The 21010-nt window shown below is 46.7% G+C and overlaps 1 protein-coding gene across 1 annotated transcript in view; it reads right to left on the minus strand.

The window, feature by feature from the left end:
• Window positions 1-1802: 1802 nt before the first annotated feature.
• eIF4A (eukaryotic translation initiation factor 4A) overlaps window positions 1803-21010 on the minus strand; it is a 65263-nt gene continuing 46055 nt past the window's right edge. The window contains exons 8-9 of the mRNA XM_050190122.2: window positions 11290-11459; window positions 1803-2649 (exon numbers count right to left, since the gene is read on the minus strand). Of these exons, the coding sequence (XP_050046079.1) occupies window positions 2505-2649; window positions 11290-11459 (315 nt within the window). The 3' untranslated portion in view covers window positions 1803-2504. The remainder of the gene's footprint in view (window positions 2650-11289; window positions 11460-21010) is intronic.

Below are 21010 nucleotides of genomic sequence, written 5' to 3' on the forward strand. Positions count from 1 at the left end.
CGCCGGCGAAAGTCGCCGTGTGGACTTAAGGCGACAAGCGACAGATCGCACACTGCGACGGCAGCACCGCAAAATCGGGCCAGTGCATGGCGACACAGGGTAAGGGGTGAAATGCCTCCACGACTGGTTCTCGACGCCGCCCAGCGCTTTTATGGCATAGTATCGCGAGGAGGCCGCTTACCTTAAAGGGACACGAAAGGTTAACATTAAGTCATGGTGGAATGTTGAAATACCATCCCAGAAACCTCGAAACGCTTGTTTCGTACGAAGAGGAGACTTATTTTAAGAGAAAATGCGTTCTGAAACGTCCGCGTACCTCTAGCGCAGTTCAAATCACCTGCCCTCCGATCGGAGTATTGACGTCATGGTCTCAGTGACGTTGCGCCGTCGGCGAGTAAAACGGCTCCCGCAGACGTCGCTACGGCTTTTCTGCACGAAACGCAAACGCGCGGCCAGAAACAAAGCCAAGACAGAGCCGACAGCAGCGCGAAAGCGGAACTATGGTGGCTACCGGAAGGGAAAGCGCACGACGATAAGCTGGTTCATTTTATGACGCCAACGTTAACTTGACTGTCTCGTAACCTTTAGTGTCCCTTTATAACGCCAAGGGCTTGGAGCTTCGGCCATCGTCCTGGCTCACACGTCAGCCCATATTGGCTTTCTCCGACGGTGTTCTTAACACTTGACACGGGAAGGCTTCCCCAACAGCAGCCAATCATTCGCCCATCTGGCACACGAATGTCTCTTGCGAGGCTGTCCACAACCTGGCACAGAGACAGTAATGGCTGAGCGCAGGCACACCTATTTTGCCCAAGCAGGAATACTAAATTCTCCGACAGTCACCCCCCCCCCCCCCCCCCACGAATAAATTTACGATCACATTACCCACCTTAAAATTGCCTGCTCTACAGACAGTTAATGGTTATGGATCACAAGTTGACAGTGGCGCCATGTTTCATTTGAATACTACCAAAGGTCCTACTGCAATAATGATTCAATATAGACAGTAGGATGCAAAGTGCACGCAGCACTCCATGCTACTACTGCGCATATGCATCAAGCCACAAGTAGATATTGAAATTGGTGCAGAGTAACAAAAGCCATTCATGATCCGTGTGTATGTGCATTCATATTGCAATAGCCCTCGTCATATGCTTCCATCTCAAATTCTTGTGCTTAATGCACCATTGTGGAAGGAACAGATCAAGTTATACTCTCCAAATATTAGCTTTATTCGGTGTACCAAAATGTCCCCCCAAATCTCCCGCGATTGTTGGGCAGAAAAATAGAGAACACACCTTCACTTGTCCAACCCGATAAAAGTTCGAATAGCACTCAATGTCTGCAAATAAGGGCATTTTATATAAGCAGTGACAGAATGTTAGCAAAGCACACAATATACTATATGCTAGTACAATACTGAACTATACTGTGGCAAAATACCAGCAGCTAAAGGATTCAACTTGCTTCCAGTATGCACACTAGGCCTCTTGGACAAGAACATTCGCTCCCCTTGCTTTATAAATATGCTGCCTACTATTGTACAAAGCAAACTCGTGGAGCAAAATTACATCAATTAGTTGAAGGTGTACAATATGTACAGAAAACAGCAAACACATACTCCAAGCACAGGCACCAACACCCAGCAAGGCTGCTATACAAACGCCCAGCGGGAACTATGTCAAACTCCAATTTTCAGGAAATAAGGTTAATTGGTGAGATGTTCGATTTGAGAAACAACGATACCTTTCAAAAAAGTAACTTCATTCCTCAAATGCCAAGACAGTGGAAACGCAACAAGGTCATGTCACAGGGGAGAAAGCACTCCTCCCTTTATTTTTATTAACACCATTAGCATTTTTCATTTAGTTTTGAGTCACCTGTGGCAACTTTCACAGAAACTTGCCTCGACGTGGCAAGTAAAAAAAGAAAAAAAAAAGAAGGAAAAAAAGGAGGCCACGAACAAGGCAATGTTGGGGGAGGGGAGTTGACACATAGTCTCGTCCCAGGCAACGCCCTGACATCACAATCTCGAGCAATTTTCGACCCCATTTTAAAAACTGCACAGCTGGCCACCGCTGATGCACTCCTGGCCACTGCACACCAACGACAGCGAACAATGGTGGGACACTGGACTATAAGCAAAAGAATGAGCTCTTAGAAACAAGCCAATGGGGTTACATGTGTACGACTCAGCGTTAAATTTTGATCTCCCTCAATGGGTACATGGCCAGAGCTCCCAAAAGCCATGCCTACGCCCAGCGCTTGCAACCAATATTCCGCTGTTGGTAGCATGCCAGTGGCAAGAGCACAATGCATGTGTACCAGCTGGCCACAGCTGCAGCATGGTGAACCTGCCACACCTCCCCCATTTTTCTGTCCCCTTTTTCACTTCTCCCAAGTCCAGCTGCTGCTTGCGGATGTGCCGATTTTTTTTTTTTTTTTCAGTCTTCCCTCTGCCCATTCACTTCTGCTAGCCCCATCGCTGTGTCACAGGGCCTCACTTAGATCAGGTCAGCCACATTCATGGGCATTTCCTCTATCTCTGTGTTGTAAAAGCCCTCAATGTCCTTAAGGGTGCGCTTGTCTTCCTCAGTGACAAAGTTTATGGCAACACCTTTGCGACCAAACCGACCTCCTCGGCCAATTCTGAAAAAAAAAAAAAAGTGAAAGTTTAGCAAAGGAACAATCCATGCACAGTATCTACATTATTCAAGACCACAATAAATAATAAATTGAGGGGTGGGGGAGATATTCTGTAAGTGTCCACGTAGTGGACATGTCCAATTTGACTGCTGCTGGAGTTTTGATTGGCTCGGTTTGGGTAATGTGCGAAAAGGACCATAGGAGCCTCCAGCCAATCAGAACTTCAGCAGCAGACAGATGTCCACTAGGTGAACACTAACGGAAAACTCCCCCCCCCCCTCCCCGGTGTCACTCAAAAGGAAATAAATGAAATTTTCGACACAACAAAGGTTTTCTGATTCGTCAGCTGCCCATAGAAAAAAAATCAGTATCTTCATAACAAAGGCGTTTTATTCGACAAGCTTCAACAAACTTTTGAAGAAACAGGGACTGAAATGAAATCTGAACTGCCGAGTAGTCAAATTAGAAGGCCTTTCCAAAGTAGCGACATTCATATTTGCACTTCAATGAGGTTTTTCGCAATGAAACTAACCCCACTGAAGCTGCCGGGTCCCCATATCCAGTCGAACCCACTTATAAGTATATTGGTTTTAGCAATATATCGGTTATCACAATGAGAAGCTGCTGCACAGTCAACTTTGTATGTTTTCCATGGTGAAATAACCTGCTTACTACAGTGCCTCGATGCCACATTATCGGTTATAACGATGAAGTTTGGCTGCTGGGTGTCCGAGCCGAAAGGTAGTGAAATGCAAAATCCTTGAAAAGTAAAAAGAATACGAGAAATTCAACCCGCTGCATGGTGGTCCGCCGCGCGCTCATGCTGTAGCCATCTCCAAGCGCCTCTTTCCCGTCGCCCTTCCAACCCTCCAAACAAGAATGGGCTGTGTGCACAGCTCTACGCCGCCCCACCCTCCGAAACAAGAATGGACCGCACCAACTGCGCTGCTCACATGTTGCTCGCTGGCTCCTCATTCCGCACAGTTCTGCAACAGCTTAATCGCACATGTTCGTCTTCGGTGTTTGCTTCGAAATCATTCCTGGCCACACGGTTTTGCGCCGCCTAGACCGAAGATTGCTGATCCGCCCACTGATCATCAGCAATGCACGACGTTGCAGGTGGAAAGAAAAATTGGCATAGCGAAATGCAGCATTTTTTGTTTCTGCACTTCTATTTTTTTTTTTTTTTTGAAGCCTAGCGAGTCTAAAGTGAGAGCCAATGCACGTCATCTCGGCGCAGAGCCGTGTTGTGGGGTTCATTTTGCAGTTGCCTGTCCTTGTTGGATGTTTTGGGGCGGTGACATCAATACACAAGTGGTCGCTGCGAGCCAAGACATCAATCCCCCCCTGACCACCTGCCGTTCTCTTCCTGCCTAGCGGTTGTCAGCGCTAGACAGTCGAGATTTTTCGGGCCATGGAGGCGCTGTTAAGAATGGCGAGCTGCAAGGAAAAATTGCCACCCAATTACGACTGGGGGACAAGGCGCGCATCCCCCACTCTCCGTCGCTGCAGCTAGACTGCGTTCGAAGAAGCGGGCTTTGTGCTGAAAACCGCCTCCATCCACCAGCCCCATCTCCGTTGTGACGAAACGGGTTCGACGGACGAACTATTGTGCCCGAGGTCCCCAGCGCGAACCTGATTTTGCTACGCATGAGCAAGCCGCAGCGGGACAACGAGCTACCCAGAATGTCTCCGAGCTTCCCGGAACGACTCCCCTCTGTCGTCGGCTCCAGTCCTTCGCACCTGTGTGTTTGCGTGTGTGTGGGCGTAAACGATACTGCGGAACGACTCCCCTCTGTCGTCGGCTCCAGTCCTTCGCACCTGTGTGTTTGCGTGTGTGTGTGCGTAGACTGGTCTGCGGGGCGGTGGCGAATTTACAATGAGTAAACGAACGCTCGCGTCACCTTGTCGCGGGAGGTGGCTAGTTTTGCGATGACGAAACGAACATTCGCTGCCTTGCATCGCCGGAGGACCGAGTGTTTAAAAACTGCTGTTGGGCGGAGGCTCGACACACTTCTCTCGTGCAGTCAGGTTGGACTGACACACTTTCTCTTGAGCAGTCATGTTGGACTGACGCTCTTTTTCTTAAGCAGTCATGTTAGACTGATTTAATTTCTGTAAATAAACCCATTTTCCTCGTTCTCAATGAGAAGCAGTTCTTGATTAATTTTCTACTACAATGGCACGTAGAATGCCGTTTTAGCTTTATTATTACACAAAAACATGTGTTGTTTAACTATGAGAACTTGTTATTGCTTGTACAATTATATGAAACCTAAGAAGTATCAGCAGGCCACTAAAATTAGAGGACAGACGACAAGATTCGTGCTCGCTTTGGAACAGTTTGTCGTCTGTTCTTGCTTTTCTTCGCTTGGTTATGCATTGTAGGTGAGTAAACTTCACTGGAAGATGTAATATGCGTGAATGGTAACATTTTATGAACATTTCATTTTAAGAACGCATTATTTGTATCGCCATACCCACGTTTTAGACGAAGCCTCTTACAACACCAGCCAACAAAAGCCTTGCAGACACATATACCTGCATTCCCATGACGGCACAGCGCCCCTAGGAAACTCCCATAGACAGGGGCGCCAAATTTCTCTCTAGATGTTATAGTGAAGAACTCTGTGGCCCATGTTTTGGAATTTCAGTGACTTTTTTGTTTCTTGACAGAAAGGGCTGAAATTTGGCACACACACTGCACATTGCAATAAAGAGACAATTCTAAAATTTCATTAGGATATCTTAATTAGTTTTTGTTTTATAAGAATTTATAAGTTCCTTGCTTGTGGAAAGCCTGGCACAATAACGAAACACGATAGGGAGCTGGGAACATGTTGCATGTTTGCCCAAATGTCTAATCTACACCAAGATAGCGTTAGATTTCTTTTGTGCGCTAATAATTTTTTGTTTAACATAACATGCACATGACTGTGCTTCACTGCATAGAGCCATGTAGTTATTGTGAAATAATGGAAAGATAAAAGAAACATTTCAAGACTGTCTTTAAGTACAGCACAGCTGATGGATCACAGCAAAACAAACTGGACCAAAATCGGTCCAGCCATTGTTGTGCTACGCTTTCCACGAGCGAGGTGAATGACAAAAAAAATGCAATTGAGAAAAATGGCTGCAAAGTTTTAAAAGCACTGCAAAGTTATTAAAAAGCACCAGGGCTGTAATATTTTGAATCATTGCTGTCAGGCATCTTCTTACACCTTTGCCTCTTTATTTGGCGGGCTTTGGATGCCTTCTTCAGGCGTTCTTTATCCTTTTCTTGCGCCGTTTGGAGTAGTGCATGACCACCATTTTCACTGCCAGGCCGAACCTGGTATCGCAGTGTACACCCACAGAACGCTGTTGGCATCTTGGGCACAGAGCTTTAGCGATCAAAGAGTTCATCGCGGAAACAGGCATAATAATGAACTCGCAGTCACAAGGGGCCTAAATTTGTTCTTGGCATTGCTGCTTCCGCTCAGTCGCGGACACTGCGCGAAGGGAGTCGCGAACGCTGCATGCCTGCGCTTCTGCAGTCACCGCCGACACAAAACGCGGCTCGAGGTGCGTCTGAATCGTGCGACGATTCGTCTGGTGAGCCTTGAGTCATCATACAGTATGTAGCTCGTCAACGGTTGGGGCTCACTCGCAGGCTGCGCGTCCTTGTCGCACGATGCATCGGAAACTCACACCGTCTCTGCCGGCGATGGAGACCTTCGACCCGCGTCGCCTCCAACAACGAGACCTCGGTTGCCGACTCGCGCGGCCGTACGCACAGGTGCGAGAGCCTCCATTGGCACGCCTTCCGGTGGCTTAGTTATCAGTATCGATGTCACAGGGCGATTGTCGGCTTCGCTGCTGGAATAGCACGGTGCAAGATAACGCGGCACGTTATCCACGTGTTCAGTCGGGTTCTCCGCTTCTCCCGCTGGCCGCCGTCTTTTTCTTGCCGTAGGAGGCTTGCGCTTCCGTTTTCCAAAGGCACGCTTCATTCAAAAGTTCTTTTCGAACGAGCGACGATCCATCACTGACCTGGGAGCTTTCATAAATCCGAATTCTGCGAGTGTCAAGCGAAGAACGACGCCGGCGTGGTTTTCAAAGCAGACAACTGCCGTCCGCTGTGGTTGCCAGCTTGCCCGCTGCTGCAGCAGCAACCAATGGCGAGACGCCTTTCAGTACGGCAACCAATCGGAGGCCCGCTTTCATCGCAGGGCCCGTGTGACCGCCTCTAGCAGACCCGCGCTTCTTTTGTGTTTGTGCGTTTGTTACAAGATGGCGACGACCGAAGAATTCAGAAACAGAATGGCGAAACTTCGAGCGTTCGAACGACACCAAGATGGCAGCGTTCGGTGGCGGGAAAGACGAGTTAGGGCTCCGCGAACTGCGGTGATTTTACGAGATTTAAAGCTGTTTTCTCGCCCTACGCACTGATAAATTAATTTTTTTCGGGCACTTTTAGTGCGTTTTCAGTCAAACCATTTTGATACAATGTAGATTAGGCATTGCAGATACCGAAACGCGTCGTTGCCAAAAATCGATCTTTTTTTGCGATTTTCCAATCTGATCCCCGCGTCCCCCCTTAAGCCGGAGACATCGTTTCGCGGTATGTTTTTTTAACCCTTTGAGGGTCGAATTATTTTGAAAACGCTTTCCTAGGCGGTCAAATTACTGTATGTACTCGCCTAATGGTCACACTCACGTAATGATCGCACCCCTGTATTTTGTCGTCAAAATTAGATTTTTTTATTTCCCGTGTAATGATCGCACCCCGAACTTGCCGCAGCGATATGTCGTGTGCCAAGCCTAGCTAATAATGATCGCGCTTACCATCTGTCGAATGCTACGCGAACGACTCCAAGACAAGCCAAGCGGTCTGCACGCGCCAAACATACTTAGGTAGATGCCTCATTTCATTACTTTCATCACTTTCCGCACTTCCATGACAAAAAGAGGTACAACCAAACTTGCCTTTATTATGGGTAGGCTTTATAATGGTTGTGGTCAACAACAAAAAAGTCGCCTTTCGATTCTTTTCATCTGCACTCGTGGGCACGCAACAAATCATGCGCGGCAATGGTAGTAGCCACGTTTACGCTGATAAGTTAAAAGTGTACCCTATTCATACGCCGACGCTTGTAACACAGCTAAGATATTCGCCCACCCTTAGCGGAAACGTGCCTTATTAGGATAGTAGTGAAGACAGATGCCGCAGTTTCTGCAGCACGCCGGCCATGCGTTTCTGTCACTGGCAGCTAAGCGCGCCCATCTGTTTCTGTCCCCTCAAAGTGGACATGGCTACGTTATTGCCGCAAACTTGCCGATATTAATGATATTATTCATCCCTGATACGGAAGAAACTGTTCCAATGCACGTAATGTACTCACGAGAAGAAGAAAAAAATCGCGTTCGGCGCATTCGGCTTGCTCCGCCGGCCACCATTTTTCTTTTGGTGTCCCGCACCCGCATCCAGCAGCAAATGAGCGACGAAACAAAAATTTTTTTTTTTCCGCAGGAAATTTAACTTGCGTAATGATCGCACCCCTGAATTCGCGTCAATTTTTCTGATAAAAAAAAGTGCGATCATTGTGCGAGTAAATACAGTACTTTATTGCGGATCTTGAATGTACAAGATGTATAAAGTCAGGAATAAATAGTAAAAAAAAAAATTAGGAACAGTATTTTGGTGTCAGCATCACTCAGAACTGCAAAATGTTCAATAGTATTTCAGAGTGTGGTACTCCTTGAAACACGGGTCTCCGCACAGCGCCTTATCGCAGTCCGCACACCTAAAAGGCGTGTAGGTTCTTCTCTTGGAGCGATGAGCTGTGTGGCGCACACATGACATCATCTCTGCATGCGGCTGCCTTGGGCAAAGGTATGAGGCACCCTCTCGCGTAAGTGCGTTGCCGCAGAGAGCGAGAATACCTCGTGAGCAGCGGTGATAAACAAGCTAAGAGCAGCGACAATCAAGATAGAAATCAACTTCCGCCGCCTGTGCGATAGCATGCCGACAAAGAGAAAAATCACGTTTCGCGCGCCTCCGTTGCGATCACGTGTCTGAACCGAAACCGCGATGCCGCTGAGAGCGAGAATACCTCGCGAGTGGCGGTTATAAACAAGCTAAGAGCAGCACCATTCAAGATAGAAATCAACTTCCACCGCCTCTGCAAGAGAGTGCCGACAAAGAGAAAAATGATGTTTCGCGCGCCTTCGTTGTGATCACGCGGCGAAACCGAAACCGCAAAAGGGGTGTTGCTGCAGTCTGTGCTACGCGCTGAAGCTAGGCATCAGTTCTGTTTATCTCCCCAAGAAGGTAGCACAAATTTCCAACACTTCTTGTAAGTCCTAAGAGGTGGCAGCACCTCCCAGTGAGCACGCATCGTCATTATGGCGCGAAATTTCAAACGGTGGGTCGAAACCGTACCGGTACGGTGTGGGGATGCGAGACTCTCACGCATCCCCTGATATGTTGTTTTCCCGCACAACTTGCGTGGCCTGGAGCCCGCGGCGGTCGGAGTGGTACAAGCGCGGTGCGAGAGATGGCGCGAGTGTCGCGCCGCTGCGGGGTTACTTGGGTGCGGGAAAGACAAGGCACCCTCTTGAGCGGCGGACTGGCGAACGCGCCGGACGTACCGCACGCGCGCCAATCCATGCTTCTGCGAGACCGTCTCGCGTGGCCGCCTTGGAACGCGCCACCGTTCACGCGAACGACCAGGCGTTGGGATCCAGCATGGGGCGAACATATTCGCTCGCTATCCCGTCGCGGTGAGTCGGACTTCTAGATTTGTCGCGCGCCCATCGGCATGTTTTGTGGATAGCAACTCGGCTAGCTGGCATTGATCTATGAAAGGTGCAATAAACGCCCTTGTGATTGTTTGCACTACTGTGTTGTCGTTCCTTTGTCCCAAGAGCACGGGAGGAGAATCCCACAACAGCAAAGACCTTGCGGGACAGAAAACTGCCGCCGTACATGTACGGCAAAAACCTTCAAAGGGTTAAGAGTTGCGAGTGCACAGTCTCCGCTAATGGTGACATTAGACACACCAGGTCTTGAACAGTCTAAGCAGGAAGCACAGGGTCTTGCTTCACTGTTGCTTTATTGCTAACATAGCACAAAGATTGCACAACATGATTTGTTCTGTTTGCTCACACAGATTTTTACAATAAACAAATCTTTCACCTCACGTGAAGCAGAGGAGGTTTGTGCTTTGCTTTACACAAGTGTCAATTTCTAATGTTTTTAAAATGAGCATCTATTTGCGTTTACTTTCAGGTGTGATTTGTTTTTTTGATGTGGCCCAAGGCAGTTTTCAAGGCAGATGGACATTCCACCTCCAGCGATGATACATTAGTTGCAACAGCCAACAGGAAGGCTGCATGCATCAGGAACTTCGTCAGAGTGGGCCTTGACTGATGTTGGCACTTTTTTTATGCAGACATAAGGGAGGGTGGTCTAAACGATTAGGTGAAATTTTGAGTTAACAAATGATACTAATATGCCACATTTGAGCGATGGGTAGGATGAAAGACTTGTGAACTTGTGTTCTTGTACAATTTCGAGCTCCTTAGTGACTATCTGTGGTGACAAAATGCCGTTTTCTGGCATTTGGATGACCGAGTGTCTAGCTACATCATTTTGATATTGATACATGCATATTGCGTGTTTATTGTGGATGATGCACGCGGGCGTCCCGATGAAGACAACGAGCACACTCTGGCTCTCAAACTGTCGGCTGAACTGGCCAGCGCTGCATTATCCTTTGTAAATATACTTTGTAAATAGTCTCTAGTCCTTAATCCTATGTACGCGTAACAATCTTGTATTTCAAGTGTTGAATCTGTCAAAACGAACGGTTTCCTCCCAGTTTCTTTTTCTTTTTTTTTCCCAATCTGATCTTTGCAGCTTTCTTAACATGACACAGACAGCTTCCCAGTACCTCTAATGGTTCTACCATGTCAGGGCAACGTCTTATATTTCTCTTACGCCTGAAGTCATATAAAGGGCAAATACTATTGGCATAACGTTAAAATGCAGGAAAACCCACATCATAAATGAAGCTACTTGTGACAGCTAGATATGGAGGGGCTACGTACATGCATGAGAATTGAGCATTGATAATGCTGACACAGTTAAACAAAAGTGTGGGGTATAACAAACAGCCAGCACTTGCAGCTGCTTGGAGCTGTGAGCTTCGGCAATGAACTGCAGTTTGCACTGAATCTGCCACAATGGCCTCAGTATATCCCACATTCAGTAAGCTCTAGTCAACAATGCGTAGATATGATGCTATTACAGAATTATGCAAGGAAGCAAGCACTGTGTGGCACAAATGGTGCACACTGCAATGAATGTCTGCCACATTCACCAATTGAATTTAGCACCACAGGGTGCCACACCTAATGAACTTTTCTCATGTAAGCACATACATTAGCCAAGGCATCTCTATTATATCACTATTTGCAAGTATTTGTGCCCATCACTAACACATTTAGCTTTAACAAAACATGTTGATGCACTACATGTTGCTAAAAAATGTCACTCTGCCCTTGCTGAACAAGAGAACTGTACTGCTGCTTGGAGAAAGTGCAAGCTATTGGTCATTATCCATGACTTTCATGCAGATCACCAAGAGAAGAACTTGCCTGTGGATGTAGTTTTCCCTGTTGGTGGGCAGGTCAAAGTTTATGACCAAGGACACTTGTTGAACATCAATGCCTCGGGCAAGCAGGTCAGTCGTGATCAGCACTCGACTCGAACCTGACCGGAACTCGCGCATGATCACGTCACGTTCTTTTTGGCCCATGTCTCCGTGCTAACCACAAGGAGGGAAAAGAACAAAACTAAATACAAGAACCAGAATGCTGACAAGTCATTTCAACAAATTCCAAAAGCAAACTATGAAGGCCAGTAAAATTGTTAAGAAACACAAGGGGGCTTTAAAATTGTGATTCGACTTTACTTCAAAAGTCGCCGTTCAAGACAAACTGTCAACCTTGGGCTGTGGCAAGCATCTATATCAGGGTGTCTACCAAGTTCACATTTCCAAATTCCCCGAGTTCTCCAGATTTTCCACGAATGCCTTTGCAAGATTCCCTGAGTGATGCAGATCTATGTTTTATGTCGAGACGAGCGGAAACCATATCGCCCAATGCTGTCACTCTCTAGTAAGCATATGAAAAAAAAATTTCAAAAACGGCTTAATCCAATTTGAATACTAAGGAGTAGTGTTTATGTTATTCAGAAAGAGAATATAAGGGAGGGGTTAGGAAAATGCATAGCAAATGAAATGTCTTCGAAAAAAATTGCAAATCGAGTCAGACATTCTCAAATATGAATAAAAAGGAGATGCATACACAAGCAAATATTTTCGAATATGAGCTATTTCTATAAACTGACAGCAAGCTCAATGGTATAAAGCCCGAACTTTGTCACAATTTATATTCTCTCTCAACAGCTCGTAAGTCAACCTCAACTGTCCTGACATACTCTCAGCATGTGCACGACGCCTCATTGTTGTGTTTCACTGCTTTAAGGGGGGACATGGGTTGTGGAGATTATTACCTGCATCTTATGGCCAAATCTGATGAAAATATACAAGCTTACTTAGTTTGTCGTGCTGATTTCAAATATGCAATAATCTTTCTTGTAGGTTCATTAGTTCAGGAGATTGACGGTGCTGCCACTCTATTGTTTCCGGAGACAATGGAAAAAAACTGCTCAGCAGAAAGTGAATATTATTGCATAGCTAGATACTATAATGTGCAATAACTGCAATGCTGCAAAAAGTTTTCAAATGACATTTTAATCAGCCATTCTGTAGGTGATCAAAATTCTTTCCTTGACCTAAGGCTACCACACCGAAAGAAAATTCATAAAATGGAAATATACATACGCACAAATTTGAAATTCTGCTCTCAGCACTTTGTAATATGTAGATTAGGCTTTCTGCTAAAGAAAGAATTACTGCTCTAGCTGTTCTAGATCATGAGATATCACTTCGACAGTCTAGTGAAGTGACCCAAAAACATGTTTTGAGAAAAGTGAGAAAGCGTGCAAAACCCTACTTTATTTACAAATTTACAGCTGTAACAGCTCAGTAGGCACCAGGCATGTAGTCCTGCTGACTCCCAGCCCCGGTGTGCCGCTTTTTGAGGGACTAGCGCAAATTTTCTGATGCTTTGCATTTCTTGGCTGATGCTGTCATTTGACGCCTATCTTTCTCGGCCATGAGGGTGCGACTTTGCTCGCTCGGATTTAGACATAGTTCTTTCATTATGTCCTTTGAGGCCCTTGCCCTTGCACACAACGATGTTCCCAGTATGACCCACGTTCAGTTCGGCGTAAAGTTCGCGAACCGACCGCGCGCAGTCGCTCGTCAGATTACGCGCCGCGCGATCGGCCGCTGGCGTCAACTTCGTCTTCACGTAGCTCTGGCACGTTTTCGTGTGAAGAGCCCGACGGCTGATGCCCATCAACAAGACAAAACGTCATTGAACGCGGTCTGTCGGTTCTCCGTTGCCTGCATGGCACGCGTAGCCAAAACGTTCACAGCAAAGGGTTTCATTCGTTCAGCACTGTGAACGCGCGGCGAGCTCCACACCGACGCAATCTCTCCACAATTTGCGCACATAAAACACAGCTTCACAGCGAGTCCGTATTCCTGCTCGTCTCGGACGATTTATAAGGCACCACTGCAGATGTTGCAGTTCGCAAATGTTAATAAAGTGTTCACGGCACTCAAATCCACAATCGTAAACGTAGTCCCATCAGGCGGGCGAAGTGCATCGTCGGTACTGTCACCCACACTCGCGTTTCCTCTCCGTCGCTGGAGCGGAAGACAACTCCGATAGCTTTGCTTTGGCTTTCGCTTCCTCCTCCTCCCGCTTGGAGGGTTGCCGGTAGATCGTATCTTGCCGTACGCGAGCGCTGGGTCGAAGGGTCAACGGCAGGCGGACTTGTCACAGTATCCGCAGCAGCCGATGCGGTCGTTAGGCCTGCCGTTGCTGCATCGACGATTTCGGCATCGGTCGCTGAGGTTGTGGCGTCCTAAGCGTTTTGCAGTGTTGAGCAGCGTTTTTTGAAGTTTTCGATGAGTGTCCGTCCCACTTTTTGCGCACCAAACTTGTGCCGCGTTCGAAATTTGTGTTCCGTTTCAGATATCGCGTTTACACTGGGGCAAGATGGCGCACCTCAGTGCGCGGCTCCAAGCGCGGAGCAGACGATGGCCATGCAGTTCTGCCAATCGGGAGGCAAGCTCAAGTCACGTGCACCGAGTGACGAATAGGAGGGCGTTCTAGTGCCTTTCTTTGCCGCGCATTTTATAAGTGGCCAATGGTTGAATGGGGCCCGTTCTGGCGGGAATTTGAAGGGAAAAGTCGCCTCTTTCAAATGAGACCAAGATGTCCGCGCTAGCACACGTGGAAGAGCAGGCGCGCGTTTCGGAAAATATGCCGTTTCAGCGCAAGTTCCGCCTGAAATTCAGCTCGTACATGTCGTATAAGGCGTCACTGCGGCTAAAATACTGATGTTATCGGTATGAAATTAACAATATAGATGCAATAATAGCTGCACATTCCAAAAATGCAAGAAAAAAAATCGAGTTTTTTTCGCGATTTTTGGTCGCCACAACCCGTGTCCCCCCTTCAAGAGATTATTTTGGTTTGGATGACGGACATCTGCAGCACGGCATCAGCCAACACTGTTTTATGAACTCAAGCTCCTTCAAAACGGCAGCAGCAAGCTTCAGTTTCCGTTCATTCCTCAAGGCATAGGTCCTTTCAGTTCGTGTCCTCCTTCCGCCACTCGTTCGCCCCATGGACCATTTGAAGCATCTTCTTGGTCAGTTGCACAGTCCACGTCTGATTTTTTGAACTCCCTAGGGGCCGCGGAAACATCCGAAAAATCGTACAGTTGGAAAAAATAAATTCATGTCACTTACTGTCCTTAAGGGCTCAAAACACCACAGCACATTCGAAAACGCTCTGAAGGCCTGTCGGTACACATATTAGGCATATCGGTGCTCGTACTGTGACGGCAAATACCGGGTGCACGCGTGTATAATTAAGGAATACATACTGTGTCCCGTGGCAATAGCCCCTTCCCACGCTTGTTATGCTTCACTGCAATACTTTTGCGTATGCTTCACCAAGTAACATTTCTGTACGGAAGCGAAGCTGCGTTTCGGGAACCGGAATTATGCAACGCACCGTGCTTTCCAAGCTTCTAAGCCAATCGCGAGGACACAAAGTCAGAGTCCGTGCCATTGCTGACAGCAGCGAATTCTTTCAATAAACAACACAGCACCCAACGGCAAGAAGCTTAATAGCGAACGTCGAAGCAGCTAGGCCTAGCGCTGCTGCAGTGGAGCTACGGTTGCCAGCGGAACTGCATGAGAGAGCGCCGGTTCGAGGCGGTGAGGTAATCGAAACGGCAGCGGTGGTGGCTTTGATTAATGCGGTTTCAGACCTGCGGTCACGGCAAAACGTGCGGAAAATCGGACACCGAAGGGTTCTTGCGTCCGAAATTTCCAACGTTCTGATACATTGACTCTATAGGGTATGTGGTGGTGCCGCGAAGCCGTCCAAGTCATCGAGAATCCAGAAAGTCGGTCGTTGACTATACACAGGCAACTCCTTCAAACCAACGACAGACTATGAAAGACGATTCACTACAATTCCTGTTTGTTACTCGAGCCAGCATTACCGCGACTTTCAACCCTTTCCATTAAATTACAGCTAATTTTCCCTGCTGAGAGGCACAAATTCCCCGAGCTTTCCCCGGAGTTTTTTTCAGACTACTGAAAATCCCCGAGTATTCCCGGTTTTCCCAGTATTGCATGTGCATGTCAATTTCTCGCTTAAGAATATTTTAGGTGACTTTCTGTTATGAGCATTTGCTGCTCAGAATCATTACATAGTGGTGGACCAGCTTTTCCACCTGAGGAGGAAAAAAATGGAGACGCCGGGGCCTGTGACGGATACGTCACGAGATCCTCAAGGTCCGGTATGGGAGAATGCAGGAAAGGCAGAGGCTAGACGGGGCAAGTGGAGAAAGTGTCTTGCTTGGCAGTGGAGCGTGCCTGCTGAAGCCATGGGTTTGCGGCACTGAAATATTTCTATCTCGACCAGTAATGAGTCGATCTGAAATTTTTTCTTGCGGCAGAACGCTCACTAGAGGACATGTAACAACTTGCAGTGTATGAACAGAATTTGCTATAGGGCATAGTGAGGGGCCCTTTAAAGGGACACTAAAGGCAAATACTGAGTCAAGCTAAAGTCATAGATTAGAGCTTGAGAATCTCCAAGGCGACAATATTATCACGAACAGAGCCTTAATAATCGAGAAATCAAGGTAAATGCAGGACATAGCAGATTCAAGCACTTGCCCGCCGACAAAAGCACTACTCAGTTAAATTCTGTCAATAGTACTCTACTTGTTGCAAAGAAACATCCTCTTATTGTATTATAGGATGAAATAAAATGCTATTTGTCCACTTCGATTTCATATTTAAAAGAAAACTCATTGAAATTACTGTTGACAATGATGCGGGCAGGTGAAAGGTTTCGTTTTCACTCGACACTGCGCCGTCAATGCTTTCGCATTTCAGTACTTTCCTGATCGCGTAGTGCTGCGCTGGTTTTGCTGGCTCGCAAAACTCGCACAAACTACCGTATTTACTCGCATAATGATCGCACTTTTTTGTCAGAAAAAATTTACGCAAATTCAGGGGTGCGATCATTACGCGGGTTAAATTTCCTGCGAAAAAACATTTTTTTCGTCCCCCGTTTGCTGCGGGATGCGGGTGCGGGACACCAAAACAAAAATGGCGGCCGGCTGAGCAAGCCGAAAGCGCCGAACGCGATTTTTTTCTTCTTCTCATCAGTACATTACATGCATTGAAACAGTTTTTTCCGTATCAGTAATGAATAATATCGTTAATATCGGCAAGTTTGCGGCAATAACGTAGCCATGTCCACTTTGAGGGGGCAGAAACAGATGGGCGCGCTTAGCTGCCAGTGACATAGAAACACAAGGCGGGCATGCTGCGGAAACTGCGGCATCTGTCTTCACTACTATCCTAATACCGCACGTTTGCGCTAAGGGTGGGTGAATATCTTAGCTGTGTTACAAGCGTTGGCGTATGAATAAGGTACACTTTTAACGTATCAGTGTAAACGTGGCTACTATCGTTGTCGCTTGCGATTTGTTGCTTGCCCACGAGTGCAGATGAGAAGAATCGAAAGCGCCTTTTTTGTTGTTGACCACAACCATTATAAAGCCTACACATAACAAAGGAAAGTTTGGTTGTACCTCTTTTTGTCATGGAAGTGCGGAAATGAGGCATCTATTTAAGAGTGTTTGGTGGGTGCAGACCGCCTGGTTCGTCTTGAATAGTCGTTCGCGTAGCATTCAACAGATGGTAAGCGCAATCATTATTAGCTAGACTTGGCACACGACATATCGCTGCGGCAAGTTCGGGGTGCGATCATTACGCGGGAAATTTAAAAAATCGAATTTTGACGACAAAATTCAGGGGTGCGATCATTATGCGAGTAAATACGGTACAAGTAGCAGAGGATTCAACTTCTATGTGACGTCACAGGATGCCCCAACGGTCTACGCCACTTAACCAAAAAGCAGCTGCAGTGGCAAATCCGCCACTGTCTTGGCTGGGTGCCGCCTTCTGTCGGGCGCAGTTTTACTCACTGATAGCAGCAAAGGGCAGTGAAGGTGTATGCAACGTCACCGCTCCCGCAGTTGGGTGGCGGGAGATTTGAATTTCTAAAAACGTATTCGGACCCTTCAGACAATTTTCTCTTGGCAAGAGAGGTCTCTTCTTGGCCCGAAACAAGCATTGTGAGGTTTCTGGAAAGGTATTTAAACATTCCACGTCGACTTAGTATTTGCCTTTAGTGTCCCTTTAAGCTCAGCACGATGCTACTGCGACAAAGCTCCTGTGAAGTGACAGTTCATACTTGACGAGATAGGCTTGTAGCACCAGTGATTGAGGTCCCATGGCAAAAGTTCCATTGGCACCTCACCCAAAACCAGTGCCATAATTTCTGACCTTGCGACAGCTGCAACCGTCTTGAAAGTGTACGGTCCCAGTGCTTTTAAAGGTCATTGGCATGCAAACTGCAAATGCCACGAAGATATCAGACAAAGCTTTTTTCATGATTTTTGTTGCTTGAACACGACCCACATATTACACCCAAATATGGGCAATATTTACCATTTAAGAGGGGTCATGAACCACCCATTGCGCTTGGTGAGAAAAAAAAAATGCAACCCATGCAAAACATGCACAGCTGTGAACATCTCAGCCAAATTATGCAGTCATGTGCAGCACATGGAGCTCACAAGCAGAATGCGAAGTCACATCTCTCACTCTTTTCAACAGAAACTTACTCCTCACTCTTTACTGGCTGCTACATTTCGTCGTAGCAGATTCCCACACACGGCTGCTATTGGCCAATAGCCGACGTTAATCAAGGAGTGTTTGGATCAGTGCATTGCCTCCTACTGTTACTGTGTATCTTTATTGACGCATTTTAATAAACAGGTTTAAGTACAGTGGAACCCCGTTCATACGTTTTTCACCGGACCGAGGAAAAAAAACGTAACAGCCGGGAAAACGCAACAGTGAGGAAAGCTCCGAAAATGAATGAAAAAAGTGCAGCTTCAACTATAGACAATTTATTTCCACAGAGTGCGCTTAGAACTTTAAAAGGTCTAGAATGGTGGCTTGCCGTTTCTTTCGCTCGCTAGAAATCATCACACGTTTCTCAATAGCCTGGAAGGCAGCATTGCTGTCAGCGTCGCTGTGAGGTGCGACGTACCTGTCCAGAGCCACGACGGCTTCTCTAAAGCTAGGATTTGGCAACTCCCCGGCATCATGCGGCTCGTGCTTCTCGTCGTCACCACGCCATGGCAATGGCAACGGACGAAGAAATATCCGCGGGAAATTTTGCCCTCTTTGGCGTAATCATGCTAACGTGCTAACGATTGTTCAGCACTGCTGCGCAGCCCGGTTGCGCACGCGGCGCGGCATGGTTTCGCGAGAAATGTAAACAAGAGAGGAGAGCTGGCCCAATAGGCGGAGCAACGCCAACTTCCGGCTTCCCTTTAGCTATAGCTTCACAAAGAGTGACGTCTGGGCCTCTCCAGAGTTTCCTTCCTCCGTGAGTCGACCCGTCCAACAAACCACGCGGCGACCGTAATCACAGCGATGATAGTGAGAGCATTTTTCAAGAATGGCCACCTAGTGGCGGCCTCTCGAACTGGCATGCGGCTTCTTGCAGCCAGTTCCATAGCCAAGCCCGGTCAAAACTCGTCAAAAGCCAAAATGGCGGTTGGAGTGCATTGCCTGCTTTAGACCAGGCGGGTTCGGGTTGCGACGCATCATGCGGGAACGTTTTCACAGCTGCTACATAACAGCGGGGTTCCTTATACGTTGGATCCTATGGAAGCTATGCCAGGACCGGATGAAAACAACGTAGCAGCCGGGAAAACGCAGCAGTGAGGAACGTAACAGCGGGGTTCTACTGTAAACAAAAATAAGCTTTCGAATTTTGATAATTACTTCCTTCCAGAACAAGTGGGTTTCTGCTTACGCTCGGCTGCGGTTGTCCGCATAGGAATTAACCTTGGCCACACTGCTTATCGGTGTTGTGGCCTTCTGTTCTCAGTAATTTCGACTAGTTTTTCGACAATGAGCAACAACTGCAGACCCTACTCTCCGCCTACATCAGAGAAAGGATTGACACCTCTGAATGGGTTTCTCTTATCGTTGCAGTCCTGAAGAAAGATGGCACCATACGTCTGTGTTAACCTGAGGGAGCCAAACAAAGCCATTGTGCGGTCATCAACTTCACGCTGCCTCAATACTGAAGCACTGCTACATGCCCTAAATGGTGCCCACCACTACTCAAATCTAGACCTCGCCATCGCATACCATCCAAGTTCTGCTGCACCCTGACAGTGGGGATCTCAGCATTTGTAACACACGAGGGTCTTATTTTTAGGTTTAAAAATTCCTGTTTTGGATTGACGTCAGCCCCAGCAGCTTATCAGCAGCTCATGACAAGCTGCCAAGGTGTTCTTTCCTACATAGATGACACAATCATCTTCAGGAAGACAGAAAAAGAACACTGGGAGAACCTGCATCACAAGTTCCCGACAAGTCCATTCTGTGCTTGTTTGTTTAGCTTGGGTCCCAAACAGCGCTCTGCTGGCTCCAAGTTCTTAAAACGTTTGCGTTGTGAAATTCCAGATGTGGGCGTCCATGTGCAAGGGCCAATGCCAGAACTAATAATGTACAACGGTGTGTTAAAATTGCTCACTAACCTAAATCTTTCTTCGGCCAGTGGGCCCGACGATGTTCCTTGTTATGTCATTAAGGTCTGTGCTGAACTTATTGCGCATTACTTCGTTATCCTGTACTCAAAATCTTTGGATACAGGAATAATACCCCAGGAATGGAAAAAATGGTGATGTAGTAGTGCCCATTCATAAGAGTGGTTCTAAAACATAGTTGGTAATTACAGGCCAATCTAACAAATACCAGTTGCAAAACTTTTCAACACATAATTTATAGCGCAATGATGAAACATTTGGAACAAAACCAATTCTTCACTCATGCTCAGCATGGTTTTCGATCAGGTTACTAGTGTATTGTCTTAGATTTAAAAGAAAGTGTTTGATTTGGTACCTCATGACTTGCTACTATATAAACTGTCTTTACTTAACCTGCCTACTTCTCTCCTAAACTGGTTTCAATGTTATCTGCAGGGACGTAAGCAGCGTGTGCTGATTAATGGGTCCTGATCTGATTATGTTGCTGTATCTTCGGGAGTTCCTCAGGGGTTAGTTCTAGGGATCCTGCTATTTCTAGTGTATATTATTGATATTATTAAAGATGCGACTTGTAAAATATGTCTATAAGCAGATTATTGTGTTGTCTACTGTGATCGAACAATTATTCAGATTCATTTCATTTGCAGAGCAACTTGGACCATATTCAACAATCGTGCTCGAAGTGAAAAATGTACTTAAATCCAAAAAGTGTCAGGCTATCTCTATCACGCGCAGGCATCATCCTTTCCTAGCCGAATATGGATTAGATTCTGTTCAACTCTCAAGAGTATCTGATTACAAATACCTTGGCGTTTGCTTTTCCTCTGACCTAACATAGAATAAGCATGTTGAGCATGTTCCATCTAAAGCTTGTGGAATGCTGAATATTTTAAGATGAAACTTTAAAATGGCACTGCTAGAAGTTACAGAGCTTCTATATTTAGCTTACGTTCGACCTATATTGGAGTACACTTGTGTTGTTTGGAGTCCTCGACTTCATATTTAACC

The sequence above is a fragment of the Dermacentor andersoni genome, chromosome 2, assembly GCF_023375885.2.
Source record: "Dermacentor andersoni chromosome 2, qqDerAnde1_hic_scaffold, whole genome shotgun sequence".
In the NCBI taxonomy this organism is placed as follows: domain Eukaryota; kingdom Metazoa; phylum Arthropoda; class Arachnida; order Ixodida; family Ixodidae; genus Dermacentor; species Dermacentor andersoni.